A 24,031-nucleotide genomic window follows, 5' to 3' on the forward strand; every position below is an offset into this window, starting at 1 on the left:
AATGAAAAACACATGTCATTTATTATCATGATCAAACAAATGACGTAATAAAACAAGTTAAAACAAAATGATGTAATCCACCAAAATATACATAATTAATTGGCTGGAACAACTTAATGCAAACAACCGTTTACTAGTGACTAGGTTTGCAAATGAACAAATAAACATATAAATTACACAAATCAATCCCAGTCAATATACATATAAAAACACTAATAATATAAAACAGCTGGCGCACAAAAAAGGCCACAAAGCAATAAAACATGCGAACAAGTTGCATGTAAAATTGCTGCGCCACCCAAGAAACTAATATATTGTTTTTATTTTTTAGTCAAACCAATTCTATGGGTACAGTAGTAAATTGATTGAAATGTTTGTTCAAAAAGAATATATTTTGAATATTTCAGAACAGACAGCCCAATGTTTATGATTGGTTTGTGAACTTGCATCCGGCTTCTGTCGCACCCAGTGCTCATTTTGGACCAGCCTTCCTTGGATTTCATCGGACCTACCTTTTTTTGTAAGTGAAATCTGTCAAGTTAAAAGAAATCATATTATATTAAAAAACATTTTAACATTTCGTTATATAATCAGCTACTATGTGTTTTAGTTGGACATTGCAATCAAAGTTTATAGGATGGGTTGGGTTAATTTTTTCACAACATAGACGTCGCATCAAAACGAATGACCTTTAAAAAGAATATTTTCCCCAATTGTTTTGAAATTATTACGAAGGTTCCTGATTTGCAAGACAGATATCGCATTAAATATTTATAAATGCACTGGTGTAAGCTGGTATTATCAAACTTCAGAAAGTTTTAGTTAGTCTGATCGCAAAATACTAGAAAGAAAATAAACAATGTAACATCAGGTATGCCAAAGTCAGATATTGAAAACATTTGAGCTTTTCCTACATTTTTTCTCTTTGGTTAACATCATATATACAGCACGTTTTATCCCAACTATCAATCAAAGAACAATAATTGCCAGATTTTATATATATATTTTTGAATAACATACATTGTATCAAAATGCAATAATTTAAATTACATATATATACGTGGGTGCGTTACTTGTATTTAGGTCTAAAGCTTCATAGTTATTTCGGATTTCAAACATTTCGGTTGAGCATCACTGAAGAGACATTATTTGTCGAAATGCGCATCTCGTGCATCAAAATTGGTACCGTATAAGTTTTACATTATGACCCCTGGGTCGAGGCCTCTGCTGGTGGACTGTTAGTCCCCGAGGGTCTCTACAGCCCAGTAGCTAAGTACTTCGTTACTAGCTTGAAAATACGGATGTATATTTAATTGCTGTTATAAAATTTAGAAATTCATTTCAAAATTAAGGATTATCTCCCTCATGCATAGCTCTTATCATTGGACGAATTTGGCTCCACTTTTTTGACACGCTGTTTTTGGCTATATTTAGCTCTAAGCTTCATAGTTATTTCGGATTTCAAACATTTCGGTTGAGCATCACTGAAGAGACATTATTTGTCGAAATGCGCATCTCGTGCATCAAAATTGGTACCGTATAAGTTTTACATTGTATACATTGAGATTATGTATTCGAGTATGATATTCACTCAAGAAACGTTATTTTGTTATTCTTCAATCATCATTAAACCTGTCAGTAATTGTTCATGTTCCTATTTTGAATCTAAATGTTAGAATCTCACTGCCACGCCATATACATGTCGAGAAAACAAGAAAACCAATCGTCAATGGCGATTAATTTTCAAAACATTTGCACTGCTTGCATACAAATGTGTTTTTTATACATGTATGTTATACATGTAGAAATTTGTCCATATGATTTATTGATTGATTGTGGTTTTACGCCGTTCTGGCAATATTTCAGCTATTTTACGGCGGTTCATATGATATATGTAGTCAATTATAGTTAATTATTACTTTTGATGTGTAGATTGGAACGACAATTACAAAAATACGAGCCAGAAGTGTTCATTCCATTTTGGGATTCTTCCTTTGACAATCTTTTGGAGGATCCCACTTCCAGTGCCATTTTCACATCTAGTGGCGGGTCCTGGATCAGGGATTATACGGGAGGGTCCGTTCAGCGACTGGAAACACGAACACGCTGGCGTATTAATCCGCAACATTGGATCATCAGGTAGCTTATTCAGCAGGGAATTCATTGAACTCTTCTTTCTCAGAATCGTATTGAGGACATTTCCATTGATAGAACTAAAATAGATACCAGTCCTTAGTTTCACCACGGTTCTGTCCACAACTGGGTTAGTGGAACTCTCTCTGATATCAATTATTCTCCCGCTGATCCACTTTTTTTCATGCATCATTGTTTTGTGGACGCTTTATGGGAAAGATTTCGGGAGAACCAAATTCAACGTGGCTTTGATCCAGAATGGTATCCATTAGTTGATGGAGGCCACGCTCCGGACGCACCAATGAGGCCATTGTTGATTGGAAAAGAAGCTAATGGTGAAGACAAGTACCTGAAAAATAAGATCGGATATTCCAAAACATGGTCTTTGTGAAGTACGATGATCCACCATATAACTGTGATGTTGATTCCGATTGTCGATCAGTGCTGATGCGGTGTGAAAGGAAATTATGTCAACCTTTGACAATCGAAGAGAACGAGAGAATGAATTTTCAACATAGAGCAAAACGAGAGTTACTGGCTAATTTATCGACTCCTTATCGAGCTATGAAACGTAACTACGAACACACTCATTTGGGAAGAAATATAAATTCCACCCACCAGTTCAACTTAAAAACAGGTCCTTTTTACCACTCTTTTCAGAATTCCTTCGTGCTCAATGGTAAAGAGGATATTTCTAATTGGGTTTTTATACCGGTGATGATTTACAAAACGAGACAGAATGGACAGAACTATGACGTCTTTCCAATTAGAAATGGAGTGCCGGATTTCTCATCTGGAGATGTATTTGAGCAAGACTTGAATATCGAAAGTAAACCGAGGAGCAAGCAGATGGGTTCCATTAAAACCGAGAGATGCTCTCACATCGGATCTGGGATTTCTAAAGTATACGTGAAAACATTTGGTCTGGACTATCGAGGATTTTACACTGATCATGCTCTCCTAGATGAACGATTCCCTTTGTCTTCTGCATTAAGCACAGTAGGCGTTAAAAAGCCAGACAACAACAGAAGCAGTCACGTGTTGATTACCGCCCATGATTCGTGTGGGAAGATGTGCACAGCCTATTGTCTCAACTCTAGTACTCGTTCAATTCCTACTGAATATAAAACGTGTACTGGCTCTTCTCGAATAAGTACTACCAATCCATCCATGTACAGAAGCACATTAGGAGAGGCGTTGCTTAGTGCTTATAATTTTTCAAGTATCAATCCATCAATCTCAAAAGAGAATATTGCCATAATATTTCATTGTGTCTAGCAGTTTGTATGGAATTTTATTAAATCACATCGTAGTAGTGTAATATGAGTCTAGAAAACTTATATGTCTTGCTGGCTTTCTTACTTACACATGCACCTAAGCGTTTATATCATTATAACTTGGCACACAGGTTCTAATTGTCATGAACCAGTATTTCTAGAAATCATTTAAGGTTGATCGATCCTCATGTGATGTCATAGGTTTTTGCAAAAATCTTAATAGATTAAACTTTGCACATGATAGAAATATATTTTTCTGAGGAATTTTATTCACTGGATATAATAAAAAAAAATCTGGTAGATCATTAATACTGACAAAGTTTATATTTTCCATAGATAAACAATTATGATATAAAAATGTTGTCAAGAGCAATAACTCCTATGCTTGAATTTCCTCTACAGGAGGTCTATTATACATTGGTTTCCCTAATAGCCACAATTAATCTATACATATTTATGAATTCGCAGGTTGTTTTTTTTTAAAAACTGTTGAAATTTAAATGTTGCCATTTCAACAAGTTTTTGTCTATTTTTATTATTCCGTTTGACGAAAATGTGTGATTTTCTGGTGTTGATGTATGCTTCCTTTTTTGTATGTCTGACATCTTTAAAAAGTTGGCAAGATATACATTTTCTTTGGTTATTAATCAAATCAAACTATACTGAGTGGAAATTAATAAAAAATTTCCACTTTTAACCATTAATATTGATAAGTCACATGAGGACGGAGCTACCTTAAATCTAAAGGAGAGAGAGAGAGAGAGAGAGAGAGAGAGAGAGAGAGAGTCTGAGAATCTTATTTCATAAATTGATGTCATACTTGTTATTTATAAAAGAGGGATTTATTAAATATTTATTTTATAAAAATTCTGGTCCTACAGCCATCACTAAATTGGCGTTTCAAAACAAGACACCCACAGCCATTATCGGTCACTGAAGCATTAGTTACATGCATACGTATCATTTGTTCCAAGGCCTATGAAATCTAGAAAAAATTCCTGTATTCACCAAAAAGAGATATTAAAGTTATTTAAATGCACTCCCCCCAAGTCAAAACATCTACCCTGGGAAGCATGAAATTTACACGTGGTAGAGGTTTTCCTGATCTACATCACTATGCATCTAGTTATAAAGAAGAATCCTAAATTGGTCAATTGTGGCAATTTTTGACCTAAGGCCCCAGGGGTGGAAGAGTCCTGAAATTTACAATTGATATCCTCTTTGTCCCAAAATGTTATACGGTATTTGAAAAGAATTGAAATGATAGTTATCAATCAGTCACTTTCTCGTCAGAAGGCAATTTGCACTTGCCTATTTGCTAGGAATCACGGTGACACCTACATGTTGCATATAATTGTTTCCATTTAGCACTCAGCTACTTTCTAGATATGTCATAAATTATTCTACACATTTTTACACGTGAATTATCACTTCAAATACAGGCCATTTCCATTTCTAAAGAAAGTTGACCAGGCCTGTAGTTCGAAATCATACCCTGCTATTTTACACCTCTGTCAATACTAATTTGTACAAGTACGTAATATTCATGTTTTGTTTCTTGACGAAGTTAGAGGGGAAGACGTCTATAATGATTTGGAGTGATTAAGTTAAAGATAAACTTAATCACTCCAATAATTATACTCCCAACATTTTATTTCACAATTACGTTGTTTGGAAGCTATCTCTAACTTTGTCTGGTTTCTATAATTTTTTTGGAAAAAAAAATCTATTTTCATCCCAACCCGATCGTAGAAATTCTTTACACCATCGTCTGTTGACGCGCTTGGAACGGAAACAACCATTTTTCAACAATTCAGTGTGCAGTGTATCATGAAAGGGGAATAAAATAAACGGTGATCAAGCAATGCAAATTAGAGAGTTAGGCAAACACAGACCCCTAAATAAACCAGAGGTGGAATTACCATGGGGATCCGGGTTAGAATTGGTCATTAGTACCCCTTGCTTGTCGTAAGAGACGTCTAAATGGAACGGTCCTTCGGATGAGACAGCAAAAAAAACAAGGACCCGTGTCAGGGCAGGTGTGGCACGATATAGGTTGAAAGGCCATAAGCGTCGAGCATAGGCCTAAATTTTGCAGCCCTTCGCCGGCATTGGTGACGTCTCCATAAAAGTGAAAAATTCTTAAGCGAAACATTAAACAATATACATCCATCCATCCAGAGGTGGGGTGAAGTACCTAGGAGGAGTACGCATCCCCTGTCGAACGATCACACCAGCCGTGAGCCCTATATCTTGATCAGGTAAACGGAGTTATCCGTGGTCAAAATCAACGTACCACAAACAGCCTAACAATTAAACAGTTCGGACAGCATCATTCTCCTTACAATGTAGATTAATAATGGTTATCTTCTAGCATCACTGTAAATATGTGACAATAATGGTTGTCGTTTTTTCGTTGTGTGCGGTGTGTGATATTTCTTTATGTATTATATGTCTCTTGATAAAGACGCCGGTCGAAAATTTTAGGTTGAAATAACCAACAATGTCGTGGCTTTTACAGAGCTTTTATAAACAGTTTAGCCTAGTATCACTTTAGATCTGACACTTAAAGATTGATTGATTGAATATTGATTGAATATTGTTTAACGTCCCACTCGAGAATATTTCACTCATATGGAGACGTCACCACTGCCGGTGAAGGGATGCAAAATTTCGGCCTATGCTTGGCGCTTATGACCTTTGAGCAGGGAGGGATCTTGATCGTACCGCATCTGCTGTGACACGGGACCTCGGTTTTTGCGGTATCATATATATATATATATATATATATATATATATATATATTGGTACCGTATAAGTTTTATATATATATATATATATATATATACTTTGAACTTCATAACCGATTGCTTACATGTAGTTTCCGTGATTCTGTTTTTTGCACATCTACCCTAGACATGATCAGTACGGGATTGTCTGATGTTGATTCAATTTCCTGGGCGGCTTATTCTTTGTTTTTGTTTGGAGTTGGTCCATTTTGTTAACTTATTCAAACTTGTTGTTTACATTATCTTTCTCTGAAATTTTGTTTATTTTTTACTTCGTTTACATAGCTTATTTTCATTTGATTAATTTTTTTTTTGTATTTGTTACTTATTATCTTTTATAAATTATACATGGTTAAAATAGAACCTCTCTGGGTACCAGTTAGCTTTACTATTTGTCAACGTAATTGGGTTAACTCGTTCCACTTGAGATTAATTAAGTTTATTGTTTTTCATTTCGGACATTTTGGATCATCTCTTTGGACGAATAAGGCATGTCCTAATTCGCTCAACTTTTAACATTGATTGGCAAGCCTGAAGACCAAAAACATGTAGTCTGCGTTGTAAATACGTTTGTAGATTAGTGTAGTTGTAGTGCTAGATGTATTTATATGTAGTTTTTGTTATTATTCTCTGTTGATATTGGCCACATTATGTAATTGTTTTCGTTTGTCCTGAAGAAGGGACGGGTCGTCCTGAAAATTTGACAGTCTTATTGTTCGTGTCGTTGGTCATTTTACTGCTTTGTATAATTTTTTGTATCTGAACTTGTATCCATGTTGTGGATCCGACACTCTGAGGTATCGGGTGTTGTTGGAACTTTAGTGCTTATATATATATATATATATATATATATATATATACGACCCGTCCCTTCTTCAGGACAAGTGTTTTTTCACAAATTTTTTGGATGACTGATGACTAGATATGGATATTTCCGTTTTCCATTTTTGTTGAAGAAGCAACTGTCTATGATGTCAAAAAGTCTAGTCTTAAATTTATCGTGAGGAATGCTCGTGTAAAGTGTTGAAAAGTCATAGGTTTTCATGTTGTTGATCTGAGAAAAGTTTTGCGATTTCAAATTTACCAAAAGTTCTTTAGAATTTTTTAGAATCTACATTTGATTTACACCACGTTTGGCACATGCAGTTTCACAGTAAGTTAGGAGTTTCTCATTCACAGCTGTTAATATTTTCGTGAGCAGCAAAGATAGGGGCTTGATAGAGCACTTACTGGATCCAGTGGTGTACCTTTGTTTGTAAGGGTTTTTATGTAGTTTAAGAATCCAGTATAGCTACGGTACCTCGTATTCATTCGACCCACCGATTGGGATATGAAATGTGTCTAAAACTGAAGCTTGGTTTTGAAGAATTTCATCTTTTGACAAACAGGAGGATTTCAGCTTCTCCATCGTCAATTTTCCATATTTATGTAGCATTATTCCATTGTCACCTACATATGGTGTTTATATATCTCATCTGATTCAATGCGCAAGAGCTTGTTCTGCCTATGGTAAGTTTTTCAATCGAGGCAGGCTACTGACAAACAAGTTGATGGTACATGGGTTTCAACAGTCTCGTTTAAAATCAGCATTTCGCAAATACTATGGTCGTATAACGATCTAGTTTGTCAATATAACCTATCATTGGGTCACATCCTGTCTGACGTGTTTCATACCGATTGCTAGACCGTTCGTGGCACACTGATTTTGATTACCGATAACTCCCTTTGCCTGATCAAGTTATAGGGTTCACGGCGAGTGTGACCGGTCGACAGGCGATGGTTGCTTCTCCTAGGCACCTGATCCCACCTCTGGTGTGTCCAGGGGTCCGTGTTTTCCCAATTATCCATTTTTATTGCGTATGGGATTTATGAGATTAATCACTGTTAGATATCTTCACCTTTCATTGGGGCATAACTAAAGGGGCGTAGACGGGGCATAATTAAAGGGGCATAGACACATTTTTTTGTGAAATGCTTTATAGGTAATATTGATTAATAACATTATAGTATTTGATATGTGTAAACCATAGCGGCAAACCTAAATTTGCAAAGCTGACTCAAAGGTGTGTTTGAGATATTTTGAAAAAAATGCACGAACCTTGTTCATGTTTACTTGGTCCGCGACTCAACTATCAACATGGCGCCAAAGTTGACGGCTTCGGTGTAAAAAATAAAAGAGGTTTTTAAACAAAATATTGTAAATGTGTTTTCTTTGTACATGTACCTAATCTATGTTGAAATGTTGAACGCTTTTGATATATTTCTTTAAAATCTTCCTCTTCTCACTTCCTGGCTAATGACAAGCGTGTTTACAGTCCTTTGAAATGCGCGTACACTCCTTTCACGCTGTATTTAGACGGCGTAGATTCATGAATGAATGAGTTTATTTTTCTCAGTTGAAAGTCACAACATATAGAACATATAAACAAAAACAATTTAATACAATTATAAGTATGCGTAAACAGAGCAGAGAAGACAGTGTTTATATATACATGTATTGCAAGTATCAAATACCATAACAGTTGACTAACCAGGAGGATAGACCGTCTCGTTTACGGTTTTTATAAATTTGAATATAGTGTTTAACAACAAATCGTTCTGTGTAGAGAAAACATTGTAAAATTTGAAAGCATTTGGTCATGATCAATAATATTTTGGTACAAATGCTTTTCTTTCATGTTCAAACTTTTCCCAATGCATAATATAATGTATTCATCACCTACATTATCTACGTTACATAAACAGCATGTTCTATTTTCCCTATTAACATTATAATTATTCCATCGTCCAGTTTCTGTCGGTGAATGATGTATCTCACTTATAACTCAACAACTGATATTCAAATTTTGTTGACGATTAGAAATAATTTAGTTCAGCATTTTAAACAATAAAAATGAAAAAAAAAAATCTTAATTTTCAGCTCAAATCGTGCCTATGTCCTTTCAATAACTTAATGATTTGAAGAAAAAAAACAAACTTGAATTCATTCAAAATAGGGACATTTGTTTTTAATATGATTAGTGTGGCCCTGCTAGTTTTGAAAAGAATTTGTTTTAATTGATATCCTGTATATTCCAAATCTGACTTGAATTGAACGAAATTCAATTTGAACTACCGGAGAATGATTCCATATTAAGATAACTACATTGTATTCATCGACCTGCTGTTGTTGAGATGAAAGGTGAAGATAAGGAACAGTAATCAATCTCATAACTCCTATAAAGAATGCAAAATAGAAAGTTGAACAAACACGGACCCCTTGATATATCAGAGGTGGGATCAGGTGCCTAGGGGATGAAGAATTTTAAAGACATTTATGAAAAGCTAAAATCCTCTATTATGACTCCAACCTACTCCTGGAGGTAATAAAAATACAGGGAGGGGGAGAGAAAGTCCTGCGTCCCTAAGTACTAGTGTTCTGTAACCGAAATCATGACTTTTGCTGTGATTCGACCATTTCTCCAACGCAGGAGAAAATATTCAGCTGGATATGTACTTTCTTTTCTTCCTTTGCTTTTAGTTTCTTTTGGACCCTTACAATCAAAGATACACTGCTGGATCCAGTAAGTGCTCTACGAAGCCTCTATCTTTGCTCCTCACGAAAATATTAACAACTGTGAAAGAGAAACTTCAAACTTACTGTGCGACTACATAATTATGCCAGAAGTGGTGTAAATCAAATGTGAATTCTAAAAAACTCTAAAGAACTTTTAGTAAACTTGAAATCGCAAGACTTTTTTCAAATCAACAACATAAATTAATTAAAGACTAGACTATTTGACGTCATTAACAGTTGCATGTTCAACAAAAATGGAAAACGCAAATATTCATATCTAGTGATCAATCATCCGAAAGATTACTTTGTTAAACACCACTCTGGTTCCATGCACGAGTACTCTGAAGTTGAAATAAAAAATATGCTGCAGTTCCTCATTGACAATATCTTCGTAGTCTTTGGTGATCAGGTCTTCCAACAGTCTGTTAGAATTCCCATGGGCACGAATTGTGCTCCTTTGTTAGCTGACCTGGTTTTATATTCCTATGAAGCAGAAGTTATTACAAAACTTTTACGTGAGAAGAAAAAAATTCTTGCTGTGGTCTTGAATTCGACATTTAGATATATCAACGATGTTTTATCTATAAACAATGATAATTTTCATTCATATGTCGAATCGATATATCCCCGTTAAATGTCCGTCGGATGAGACGTTAAACGGTGTCCCGTGTCAAGGATCACAACCCCCTTGGCACACAAAAGATCGTTTCCCCGATTTTTGAAAAAGAGGAGACTCACTGGATGCGGTCAGAGAAAATCAAACACCCACAACCAAACATATTTCAACTAGTTAACCGCCGTAAAATGACTGAAATATTGAGGAAACGACGCAAGATCAAAATCAATCAATCAAAATACCCGTGAATTCGAAATAAAAGACACCCCAGAGTCGTCCAGTTTTGCTTCATAGTTAGATATTTTATTGGAAATCGATACTAACGGCAAACTAACCACCCATCTTTATGACAAACGGGATGATTTCAGCTTATCCATCGTCAACTTCCCATATTTATGTAGCAATATTCTAGTATTATCTGTAGATAGTGTTTATATCTCTCAACTGATTCGATATACGCAAGGTGTCCTGCGTATGATCAGTTTTTAAATCGAGGCAGGCTACTGACAAACAAGTTGATGGCGCAGGGTTTCGTCTCGTTTAAGGTCAGCATTTTGCAAATTCTATGACAGTTATAACGATCTAATTTGCCAATACAACCTACATGTATCATTTGGTTCAATATTGTCTGACGTGTTTCTTGCCGATTATTAGATCGTTCTTGGCACACTGATTTTGACCACAGATTACTCTGTTTATCTGATCGATATATAGGGCTTACGACGGGTGTGACCGGTCGACAGGGGATGCTTATTCCTCGTAGGCACCTAATCCCACCTCTAGTATATCCAGGGTTCCGTGTTTGCCCAACTCTTTATTTTGTATTGCTTATAGGAGTAATGAGATTGATCACTGTTTGTTATCTTTACCTTTCATTGTGCAAACCGTTAAGATTGCAAACAGAGTGTATTCTGAATTATAGCTATTGTGTATTACATGGACCAAATTTTCACTCACGTATTGATAACTGTTCAATCACATCTTTATATAATATCAATATTGATATCATACTGTCCTTTAAAACTATTTTATGTACATGACTTACAGAGGGCTAATGCAAAGCACAATTTAAAAAGAAATTCATAAATGCAAATATCATATTCTACAGACGACTTATTATGTTTTACTTTGGAGATGAAAGCTATTTAATTTTGTTAAAAACTTTTCACACTATATACATATCTAAATATACACACGTTTGTAGTTGCTTGAAATATGTGTATACTATATTATCATGTGTTGTGGATATGTAAATGTTTATTTATTGTGAAAACAAACACAAAATGAATAAATTAAAAAAAATGAATTACAAAAAAAAGCTATTTAATGGCAGTATAATACGACCTGAAATGTGAACAAGATCCTTAAGTTACTTTTCCTTTAAGGAAAAAATAAGCTTTGATATATACATGTATAAGGTGAAGGTTTATAAATGTTTTGCTTTACATCGTATGTTTGTAAAATAGTCTTGAGGGTTACCAAGACGCTGTAGCCTAATTTGACGTTTATGTCAATATTAGATAAGTTTTCTTTCTTTTCTTTGTGACACTTTGACGCTAAATACCTTCGGAAATTGCATGTGCAAAGGTGTTCCGAATAAAACAATTTGGAGATGTTTAAAACAAAGCGAAAATCAAAATACGACATATATATACAACACTTCGTGTAAAAATAGGTAATATTTAATGGATTGGCACTTGAAATAACGCAGCCTACCAGTCCAGTAGCAAGAAATGGTACGATGAAGTGATAAATTATCGCAATATTTATACTCTTTCGCATTTGGGAGGAGTAATGACACAAAAATCTTTAAAATTATCTCCTTATAACATCCTAAAATAGCTCATATTATTATCCTTAACGTTAACTGATATGGATATATAAAATACATTCATTTGCTGATCATGAAGCACCGACATTTTAATTTTAGAAAGTTTGAATTCTCAATTTATTCATGATAATTTCCGCCGAATTACCCATCGCAATTTAACACACACACACACACAGATAGAGAGAGAGAGAGGGGGGACCCGGAGGACTTGACCGATTGCCTTGGAACCCAGTGACCTGGCATAGCATTAAGTTTGGTATAAGAAGTTGATACTCCTAACCCATCCCCAACTTAATTGTTTTTTGTTTCTATTTTAAACGTATATTTCTTTTTTCCACATAAAAAGCACTTCATTTGTTTTGACGCATCCAAGTAACATAGTTTGAAATGGATAATTTGCAGGAAGTATTCATTACATGACTTCGTTAACAAACAAAAAATATTTTAACCTGCGAGTTTTAGATTTGCACAAGTGTTGTGGGAACATATCTTAGAAATGATTTGATATAAAATTTTGAGACAACGATACAAAAATACACGATATAAGATGCCAATGGCGCCCAGGAAAAAAATACTGCATATTGAAGATTTTCTGGTAGGTCCAACATTTTTAGAAGAACTACAGTGTTGCAGGAAACACTTTGTTTGACTCAGTAAATCTTACAAAACATCGGATACACACATACCGTAACAAATATACTGATCACAAGGAAGAGTTGTATAACATTAACAGTAACACACACACACACACACACACACACACACACACACACACACACACACAGAGAGAGAGAGAGAGAGAGAGAGAGAGAGAGAGAGAGAGAGAGAGTCTGACTTGTATGTATTTGAATCACGTAGTAAAATAGTAATGGAACGAAATTTTACATGTTCCTTTATGTATATTTTTGTCTTTAACTCCTTCATTTGTGACACAGCTCTCAGGAATCGATAGTTCCATAATCATGTTCAATGCTAACACATTCGTAGTCATGGTCAGTTTTTTGGCAGCCGACTTGGACAGTTTGATAAGTCATCCGAATCGTTCTTTCTCGCTCCCTGAAATTTATAGACCTTTCAATAACCATTTTATAATAATGAGAAATACGATGGAGTGTTGAATAAAACATAGAGAGAGGCTCGATCAAATAAATTTTCAATACCTTTTTCGTTTCACAAAGAATGTAACCAGTGTAATTGTCAGTACCAGTAACAGACCTCCAAGGACGGCGACAACGTAGACATAAGGCGTTGTTGATGACGTACTATTTGACGGTATTAATTCTAAAATTAGAATGAAAATTGTAAAAGCAGTGAAAATGTCATCCAAATGACCCTATTTACAATAGACAAGTCCACTACATGTTCGTCTGTATAATACTGTACCATGATGTCAGATTTTCGTGGTTTGAGAAGAATTGACGGTGGTTTGTTGTTAATGTTTGACACATTGAATGGTAGTTCCTATTCTCTCATTCCTGGATAATCCGCCTTAATTGACGTTTTCATAGTATGCATGGAAATATGTAGATTAATATTACATGCATAATTGATTGATGGATTTTATATTGTTTAGTGTCCCTCTCGAGAATTTTTCACTCATATGGAGACGTCACCATTGCCGGTGAAGGACTGCAAACTTTAGACCTACAGTACCTGGGCATAATGCAGTACGCAAAATGGTCGCCGTGAATAAATCCTACTGATATACCTGACGTATTGCTTGTTTTTTCCCATTAAGGTGAATTAAAATGTATCCTACCTTACTAGTACCTGGTTATGTAACCCTTTGCCTTTATTACAGCCCGTAATTGTGTGGGTATGGATTTGTATAGTTTTTTAAAACGTCTCTGAATCAATAGAAGTCCTTATTTCCTTCACTACACGAATAAGGTCATAACAATTTGTGATTTCGAATCTTGGTTGTTTTCCATACATTTTCAGTGATATTAATATCAGGTGATCGACTGGACCAGGTAAGTGTAGGTATATATATTCATTGTTTTCCATTCAACTGTCTAGATTGATGCACTGGACAAATACCCTCCTGCAGTATCCAGTGACTTGCAGGGAACTCCTTCGCGACAAGGGACCACAAATTATCATCTAGAACTGAAACATACTTTTCAAAGTTTATATTTCCCTTCACTTTGGTCAAAGTTCCAACACCATTAAAAGATAAACATCCCCAGAACATAGCCGATATGCCGGAGTGGGGCGAATGGTTGCTGTACATTCCAAGACAGGCGGGTTGAAATCTTTCTCCGGGCATTCTCCAGACGTAAATTTTTCTGTCCTTGCCTAAAACAACATTCATCTCATCACCAAATATGACCTGATTCCAGTTTTCTTCCACTGTCCACCCTAACTTTGATCGACATCATGAAACACAGTTTTGACGATTGAGTTTCGAAATTGTTATTTTCTTTGTAACTGAGCACCACTTGTACTTCTGCTCCTTCAACCTTTTTCTTACTGTTCTATTAGACACTTTTCAGGTAAGCCTGACAGGGTCTGACAGCGATTTTTTTTCACCAACCTTGACAGGATGCGATCACCTTTTTTGTCCACCAATCGTTTTCTGCCTGGTCTTTTCTGTTTTCCCCGCTGTAAAATGGCTCAAATATTGCCAAAAACGGCGTAAAACCATAATCAATCAATCAATCTTTGTTTTCCACACAACGTCTTTCAGCATTTCGTCTTACGACCTTCTGGACAGAGTTTCCACTTATTCCAATAATATCTGAAAATTTCCGGCTACTAAAACCGCTCTCGGTCAATTTAATTATCGTCTACTTTTGCTCTGTTGACAGGTCTTTTCTTCTCGGAGCCATTTTATTTGACGTATGTTTTACTGCTAATAATAGATACAAGCAACTTATAATAGGTACAGCTTTTAATGTTTTATTTATTTTCTATGTGTTATGTGTATAACATTCTGTTGTAAGGTATATATGCATTGTAAAGCACCTTTGAGCGTACATTAACATAGTGTATGAAAAGGGTGCTATATAAATATGGTATCATTATCATTATAATCCATGACGTCAGATATGACGCTCATGTATGGATACATGTAACTGTCATAATTTTTGACCGCATATCAAAATTGAGAAAGAAACCACCTCGGTGTAATTTCTTTTATTTACGGCGGCCATTTTGCGTACTGTGTCATGGCCAGGTACTGTATGCTCGGCTCTCACAGCCTTTGAGAGGTCACACCTGCTTTGACACGGGACCTCGGTTTTTGCTGTCTCATCCGAAGGACCTCCCCAATTAGTCGCCTCTTACAACAAGCAAGGAGTACTGGGGACATATTCTAACTCGGATTCCCACGGGACTATTTCAAGAAACATTTTTGATTTTCTTTTTATTTTGATACAGACCAATTGATGTATTTGAACTTCATCAATTTTTTGGCCTTGTAATTTAAAAACGATGAAAGTTGATGATTTTCGATATCCGGCATAGAAACATTTATTAAGTGCATCATGGTTAAAATTCTATGATTGTAATATTTTTGTATCATGGTAGTTTTTATATATTTTGTCGCCATAACATTGTAACCATTCTCTCTCTTATGCTCACAAAAATGGTAAAAATTATTTTTATAAAATTTTATTTAGGGCACAACCTGCTATCTAACTATATACCTTTAATAGTGTGTTAACAACAGAATCAGAGATATAGATATTGTATTTCACATAGGAAACAATGTACAAAAAAACTAGCAGGAAACCTTCTCTAAATCTACAAAATGTATTTAAACTAGAACTTCAATAAATATGGTATGGGAAGATTTCTATCTAGTGATTAGTGATCTAAAACGTTTTTGTAACCTGGTCTTCCAACGGTCTGTTGGAATTCCCATGGCCACGAATTGTGCTTCTTTATTAACTGACTTGTTTTTGTATTCTTATGAGGCAGAATTTATTGTCAAGTTTCTACATGAGAAGAAAAAATATCTTGCTGCTGGTCTTCAACTAGAGATTTAGAGATATCGACGACGTTTATTATATTAACAATACTTATTTTATTTATACATGTATGTCGAATCGATATATTCCAGTGAATTCGAAATAAGACAACACTTCCGATACAATCCATATCGCAATGGATTCCGTATCGCCCTTTCGTGCATTCTGTACAGTTTCCTAACTTTTGATCACATTTCTCACAGCTATCCGAAGGACAAGGGATGTCATAATAGTCACCATAGAATGAACCGTTACATCCATTCCAACATTTTCCATTGTTTCCACATCCATCAGCACATTTTGAATTACACTGACAAGAGCTACCTGACCAGCTTTCTCTACAGGAAGTACATGAATCTGCCGAGTCACAGGTAAGGCATTTAGAAGAACAATCGTACTGACAGTAACTTCCATAAAATCCAGGTTTACATGCTTCACAATCATATGAACCTGAAGTACAGTTGTAACAGTTTTTGAAACAATTACCATTACAAAATATCCCGTGATATCCCGGTAAACATCGTGTACAGTTGTTACCACTGGCACAGGAACCACTTTCACAATCAGAGGGGCATTCTACGTCACACCTGTCTCCATACCAACCACTCTTGCAGCCTTTTATGCAAACTCCCGTGAATCCGTCACATTGATTGTCCATACACTTTACACACGTCTTGTCACACAAGTACCCATATGTTCCTGTGCTGCATTCTATAGAACAATCATACATGCATTCATTTGTAAAGCTAGACAAAAATATAAAAGAAAATCAAATGAATTCAACAAATTATACCACTTATAATTAAAATCCAATATCCCCTTTGATACAAGTTTAGCTTCTGAGAAATATGTGGAAGTCATTTTTATTCAAAATACAAGATTTTAACGTCAGGCTCAATGGACCAATCAGGAAGAACCTTTCTTGGTAACAGATAAATCGTTGCATAAAAGTATGTCGCCTAACTTCTATGGAATGACTTCATGTCCTCCCAGAATCCCTGTATCTTCCTCTAAGCACGCATAGATGCAGGAAAATTATCATGATAATTAGTCAGCCGGAGGGTTTGATAAAGGTGAGGAAATCTAGAATACTTACGAAACACTTTGATATCATACACGATCAAACTTCCTCTTGTTGTTTCCCTCAAAATGACAATTTGATCACCGGTAATTGCTTGGTCATTTTTACATGTAATGTTCCATTTCAATGACTGACGTTCATTATTCTGTATTCTGGCACACAAAGATTCTCTATCTAAATTCTCATTTGACGAATTCTTCACATAGACAAAGTAACTTCCAATTCCTACCAAAAAAAAAATAATACAGAAACTATACATTATACGATATTTGATTCAAAGGGGCAAACCTTTGCTCATGCGTCCGTGTAACTGTTCATTTAAAAAAAATCTGCTCAATTATTTTGCAAGTATGTTCACGTTAGACTTCATATATAGTACGTATACTTCCAGGGGAACGATACGCCCTTTCCAATCATGTATTGTTTTCTTTATATGGAATTATAAAGTTTCTTCATTATAATTATATGGCATGCAACTGCTTATCATTTGATTTTCTAATAGGTCATTAAGTAATATACTTTGCTCCATAAAAAGGATATTATCATTATTGACATAATGTAAAGTGAAATTTCGTAGATTTACCGGTATTCTGTGGAAAGGTGGACTCGAAGAGAAACAGTGGGGGAAAACGAATGAAACAGAATCAAAATAAACTAAGATGAAGTTTATGACTTTAGTACATATAAGAGGCATTAACAGCTGTATTTCATAATATATGAAATAGGTAAACGGCTAACAGATAATTTACATATGGATTGGATGAAATGGACGTCATATTAATATTAAGATATCAATAGTTGGATTAGAAATAAATTTCCAGAAGTTCTCGCCTATCTGTTAAAATGTAGGATTGGAGTGCTACGGTCATCAGTCGCTGTTAGTTAGAAAATAATAAATCAAACACAAGATGTTCAACTTGTTGGTTTAATAAAATTATGGATTATCGTTGTTTATCACCTTCACATACCATACTTCCTGTTGTAACACGAAGAATGTAAGTACACACATACACTGTATTATATGAATATATATGTGCGTTAAAGATGTTTTGAAGGGGGTATAATTATACACCCTGAGTCAGACTGCGTTTTTTCTATTCTATACTTATAGGTGTCGCTGCTCGCTAACATTCAACTTGGTTATGAGGTTGATCACTGTTTGTTATCTTCAACTTTCCATATGCTTAATCAATTTATCATGCAGAATTATGAGATTTATGAATTCTTTTATCGATTGTAAATAAAGTCTCATTTTGAATTTAATAAAAATAAACCATATTTGCCTGATTTTTGTTTTGGTGTTATCTTAGCTACATTTCTAGTTTTTAAATTTCTCTTCCGTTCAGTTTTCCGTTCCGCGTTTCCGCAACACCAATTAAAACAGAGAACGCATGTTACTGTAGACATTTAAACAATACAGATGGCGCACGCACCATGCATAAGTCATCACTTAACTGCTTAATGGTGGTATAGTTCGACATGAGTGAAAAATTGTGGAATGGGAGAAAGTAACATGTGTAATGACATTGCCCAAAAAAGTTCGTACTGGAGATACAAGTTATTCATGGTTGAAGTATCTTCTATGGTCCATTTACCACGACCATGTGTACTACAGAGTTTTATGTTAAAAGTTAAAAATAGTCTGTACTTTGCAATGTGAGAATATTAGAATAGTAAATGTACATATCTATGAGGTATAAAGTGCCAATAAACTGGTGTTCATTTCCACCAATATTGTTTTGAGAATGTCCCCGATATCTTTCATCAAAAAGGTTAAATGTATTTAAACCAAAGATATTAGAAGATGATACATGTACATGGCACAGCAAACAAAATCCCGATGAGTTAAATTGTAAGGTGTATCGATACTGTGGAATCATGTATATTATTGCGGGTTAATGTTCGTGGATTGTCAATATTTTAAAGTTTCATGTGGACTGATTACGTGGAAATAGATTCCGCGCATTGAAACATCATACAAATTGTATAATTTCTACAGTACTAACATTCGTTCTAGGCCCATGTGAGTTTGAGTGGATTGCGCGTAGGGTGGAGTTTATCCGTTGTCTTTATCTCTTCACCAAAAACTGAGAATGACAAGATTCACTAGACTTAATATGTAAAGATTTTTTTTGAAACAAACATATATAAATACATACACTCTGTACATAAATATGACCAGAATTATTGAGTAACACATATACCTCTCTCATAACATTGATTATTTTATTCATTGAACCCATGGTTACTTCCTGCACGAAATATAGATGAAAAACCCATATAACGAACAAAACAAAAGGTAAAAGTTGTTTGTAAGGATTAAGTCAGAAATATTCTTCCATATGGCCCATAGTTTATCAAAGCTGTACCGTTTACGTTTTTGGACTGAATATGTGAAGATTTTTGTTTTTGAGATACATGTAGCAGTGGGAAGTGTTTTGTGGATTGAAGTGTAGTCATATTCCTTGGTTATCTCTCTCATAATATGTTTTATGGTGTGACCGTTGAAACGAGCGAAGACCCATGATATCTTACAACACGACTTTTTGACTTTTCATTTCACGCGGGAAATATAACTTGGTCATTGTAAAGATGCATTGTGACGTCATATTAGCTGCGATATTTCCTTTTCCTTTCGTTCAAACCAATCAATAACAAACCGTACGAAGGCATGACAAAACTTGTCTGGAATTTAGTAACGTTTGTGATACTTTCCGATTTATTTATTTATTTTATATACGGGGTTGTCCATGAAGTATACCGCAGTGACGGCATTTTTGCAGACGCATTCCGGGTAATACTCATCATTATTCAGCTGATGAAGAGCAAATCACGTAACTCAAATGTGTAATGATTGGAGCGAGCTCATCGCCTCGCTTTGCGACGAGAGCTTCGCTGGCTATAACGGGATGACTGACACTGTATGATTCTTTTCAGTCTCGACGGAAATTATTGTCGTAAAAACTTTTTGATTTTTTTTCTCAACCAAACTTATATAAGCAAGGGAAAAGAAAATGATACACACTGGAGTAAGTTTTAATTGAACCTGTGAAGATAACGAACAATTTACATTATATTTATCACTTAACAAATCAAATTCAAGCGAGTCAACCATTAAGGGCGTTGCGTTAAATCCATGACTGTTTTAGAAGACATGGTTACGGGAGAGAATCAGAAACAATACAAAGTCCTAGCTTTAATTTGATTTGATCTGTGAGATTGATCTCTGTTCGTTATATTTACTTGTTCATATATATTCTCCTTACCCGCCGAAAGTGTTATGAACATGTGTTTCACTCTTTGGATTTTATCAAACTTCACTTTTATCCAAGGATTTTTCTGAACTTCAGTCCTAGAGTATGTTGAGATTTTTTCATCTACTGCATTGCTTGAATCCGTATTTGTGGATTTTTGATATGTTGTCTGATTATAAGCTATATTCTCTGGGGAAAAAATAATAAAATCAACATCAAATATACTCATAACTCCATTTACCTGATCAAGATATAGGGCTCACGGCGGATGTGACCGGTCGACAGGGGATGCTTACTCCTCCCAGGCACCTGATCACACCTCTTGTGTATCCAGGAGTCCGTGTTTGCCCAACTCTTTATTTTGCATTGCTTATAGGACTTGTGGGATTGATCACTGTTGGTTATCTTCACATTTCATGATAAAATGTCAAAATGTAAAATGCAAAGTATCTGAAATTAAAATCTATTATTCCAATATTTGTGTTTGTTTTAGTAAGAATTCTGTTCTTCTACATACTTCTCTGACATCCGTTGGCAGTTAAACCACTCCAGCCTTCTCTGTTGCACGAGGTACAATAAAATCCAAGGCAGTTTGAACAACAATTGCAGTGACATTCACAGGTTTTGTCGTCATAACACTGTGCTGTAATATAATAACGAATCTATTATTGATTATTGGTTACATTTGTATGTAGTGTCTTACATACATGTTATATTATACAGTTGTTTTGCAAATGTACATAGAAATGTCACTTTAATTAATATTGATGGGTAAATTGGTACAGGTTAATATACGTGTACATGTACTTACAATAAGAAGTTTCCAAAGTAAGGTAGAATACAAGGCACATATATATCCACCGTCTGTACATTGTGGATGATAACCAAGAAGACAAAATTATATCTTACAAAAAGGTTTCCTTCCTTGTTGGAGAACATTCACGTGTACGGGATGTATAAATAATATCTTGACTCCTCTTATACAAACTCAAACTAGCACGTTGTCCGTGTACCAATAACTGTTACCTCTGATATACGCGAATTCTAGATTGAGAAATATTTTCCATACACAGTGCATATTCAGATTACGCGTGATGTCACTAAAATTTCATAAAAGCATTCTGAAATTTTAATGATAGATCAATTAAAATATAAGTCCATGTGATTTAATGATAAAGAGAATTACACGTGTATCCTATTCAGTGGCGATTCCGACTTTGGTGTAGTCTTAGCGGGTTACCACAGAGCATTCCTCCACCCCAACAAAACGGCAATATTGCTAGCATAACAAGCATACTGAGAGTATTGCGTAACAATACATAGTCCCCTACCGGTCGCAAAAATTATTGGACTGCAACAATATTCGAAGTTCATCATGTAGGTTATGATAAATTGGGGAACCAGGATAGGAATGGTTGGTAATGAACTACTATCTGTAACATGCTATGGCAAAGCATTATACCAAATATGAAATGAATTTCTGTAAGCACAACAAAATAAATCCGGAAAACTGATAATGTATGCCATTCTTCTAAGCCGAAGGGCTTATCTTAGTGAAAAATCTCTGGACCGAAAAGAAATTCGAACTTCGATCTATAGCTTGTTATAGCAAAGAATGTTTGGAAATCAACTACTATCTGTACCATGCTATGGCAAAGCAATATACCAGATATCAAATAAATATCCACACGCAATATACCAGATATCAAATAAATATCCACAAGTAATATACCAGATATCAAATAAATATCCACAAAGCAATATACCAGATATCAAATATCCACAAGCAATATTCCAGATATCAAATAAATATCCACAAGCACATCAAATAAAGTCCGGAACACTGATAATTTATGCTATTTCTCTAAGCCCATGGACCATAACTTGTTATTTCAAAGCCATGTACTAAATATGAAATAAATATCTGCAAGAACAAAGCAAAATGTGGAAAATGATTTTTGCGGGACTAACGGATAGACAAACGGACGGGAGTGCAAACATAAAGTCCCCTTCGACTACGTCTTTAGGGGACTAAAATATGATTTGTATGTAACAATCCAATATATAGACTGCGCACAGGCTATGGAATCTAATTGTCAGAACGTCACCAGCAAACATTCAAAATACAAATAGAAACTAGAGCAAAGCTCGTTGCAAAGCAACGAAAGGTCTTCCGTCGGAGCTGTGTGACATAAAAAACCTTGAACTTGACCATATGTCCTTGGGTCAGGTCCTAATGCAGCCTCAGTTAACATGAAAATCTGTTGTAAGTATGAAATCTAAATGTTTCTTCATTACTTGATATGGCCAGGACAGGGTTTGTGTTTTCTAAAAAGTGAACTTGACAATGTGACCATGGGTCAAGGCCAGGACATATTCTTTGATCATATTGAAACTTTTTATCAGTATTAATTACAAAATTTTGCCATAAGTAAGATATATTAAGACTCTAATCAATTTTTAATTTTTAGACCTTTAGAAATGGTGCAAATGACCTTACATCAAGAATATTCATGTTATGGTAATTAATAATCTTTATGTGGAGGATGAGCTTACGGTGTATTTTTAAAAGTTGTGGTCTGCGCACATTTGCACGGAAAAACAGATTTGACGATATCTCAAACTTTATTTCCTGGGGCTATAATTAGTGTTTGGTAATATTGTTTTCTGTTCTTCCAACTCGAAGAGGCAGTCTCTTTTGTTAGATTGTCAGATATTAATGGGAAGGTTTTATAAAAAGTAGTGTTTTATATTGTATATGTCATAAAAACATTGCTTTTCCGTAAGGGGCAATGGGCAATAAGGGTGACGATTTTCCATTAAATTGCAATGCCTGTTTTGGACCGATAAAATGCTGAAAATTGTAACTGATGATGTTTTTCATCCTTGTGTGGAAATATGTCACATCATCCCCCCTCCCCTCGACAAAAATGGTTATCCTGCTTTCCCATAACATCCAAAGATACAGAGCCGGGAAGAGTGGTCAGAGAGAGAGGACTAATATTAGTTTATTTCAGACCATACTTCGATGCTTCGAGTCACATCACCTTATCCTCCTGGGGTTTTTTTTTGGGGGGGGGGGTTGAGTTCTGAAATTTATGGCTCAGGATATACAATAAAGGTTTATAGCTGTTACAAATATTTTATCATACAACACACAAGCTTTACTCAAATTCTTCGTTGTGAAAAAGAAAAGGGATACATTTTACAAACATAACGAATTATTTCTGAACATGTTTTGAAATCAATAGTTTGTAATCTTGATTAAACCAAATCTAAACATGCGTATAAGATATTCAGAAACCCATGGCCGACCAGTCTCATTTCAAATGATTTGTTGTTTTATTGTTTAAAAACAATTACTTTGATTAAACATTGATTCAGAACTCCTGGTCCAAATCATGTAACTTCTGCAACGAAGAATTTGAGTAATGCTTGTGTGTTCAGTTAAAGTAGTGTGAAATCACAGATCGCTAGTCCAGCAGCGATGAATCTCCGATATTAAACACACATTCAATAA

At 35.1% G+C, this 24,031-nt stretch overlaps 1 protein-coding gene across 2 annotated transcripts; it reads right to left on the reverse strand.

The window, feature by feature from the left end:
- Positions 1–8,565: 8,565 nt before the first annotated feature.
- Positions 8,566–21,445, reverse strand: LOC125671622 (neurogenic locus notch homolog protein 1-like). Of its 2 annotated transcripts, XM_048907450.2 has the most exons (7): positions 21,323–21,445; positions 21,029–21,154; positions 20,524–20,700; positions 17,273–17,482; positions 16,663–16,887; positions 13,363–13,483; positions 8,566–13,258 (listed from the first exon to the last, which is right to left on the reverse strand). In XM_048907450.2, the coding sequence occupies exons 1-7, from the start codon at positions 21,381–21,383 to the stop codon at positions 13,141–13,143; spliced, it is 1,038 nt and encodes a 345-aa protein (XP_048763407.2). In that variant the 5' UTR covers positions 21,384–21,445; the 3' UTR covers positions 8,566–13,140. The 2 variants fall into 2 exon arrangements, with proteins under 2 accessions (XP_048763407.2, XP_056019220.1); XM_056163245.1 differs by lacking the exons at positions 8,566–13,258; positions 13,363–13,483 and having other exon boundaries at positions 13,669–16,887.
- Positions 21,446–24,031: the final 2,586 nt, after the last annotated feature.

This window comes from Ostrea edulis, chromosome 4, assembly GCF_947568905.1.
Source record: "Ostrea edulis chromosome 4, xbOstEdul1.1, whole genome shotgun sequence".
NCBI classification, from domain to species: domain Eukaryota; kingdom Metazoa; phylum Mollusca; class Bivalvia; order Ostreida; family Ostreidae; genus Ostrea; species Ostrea edulis.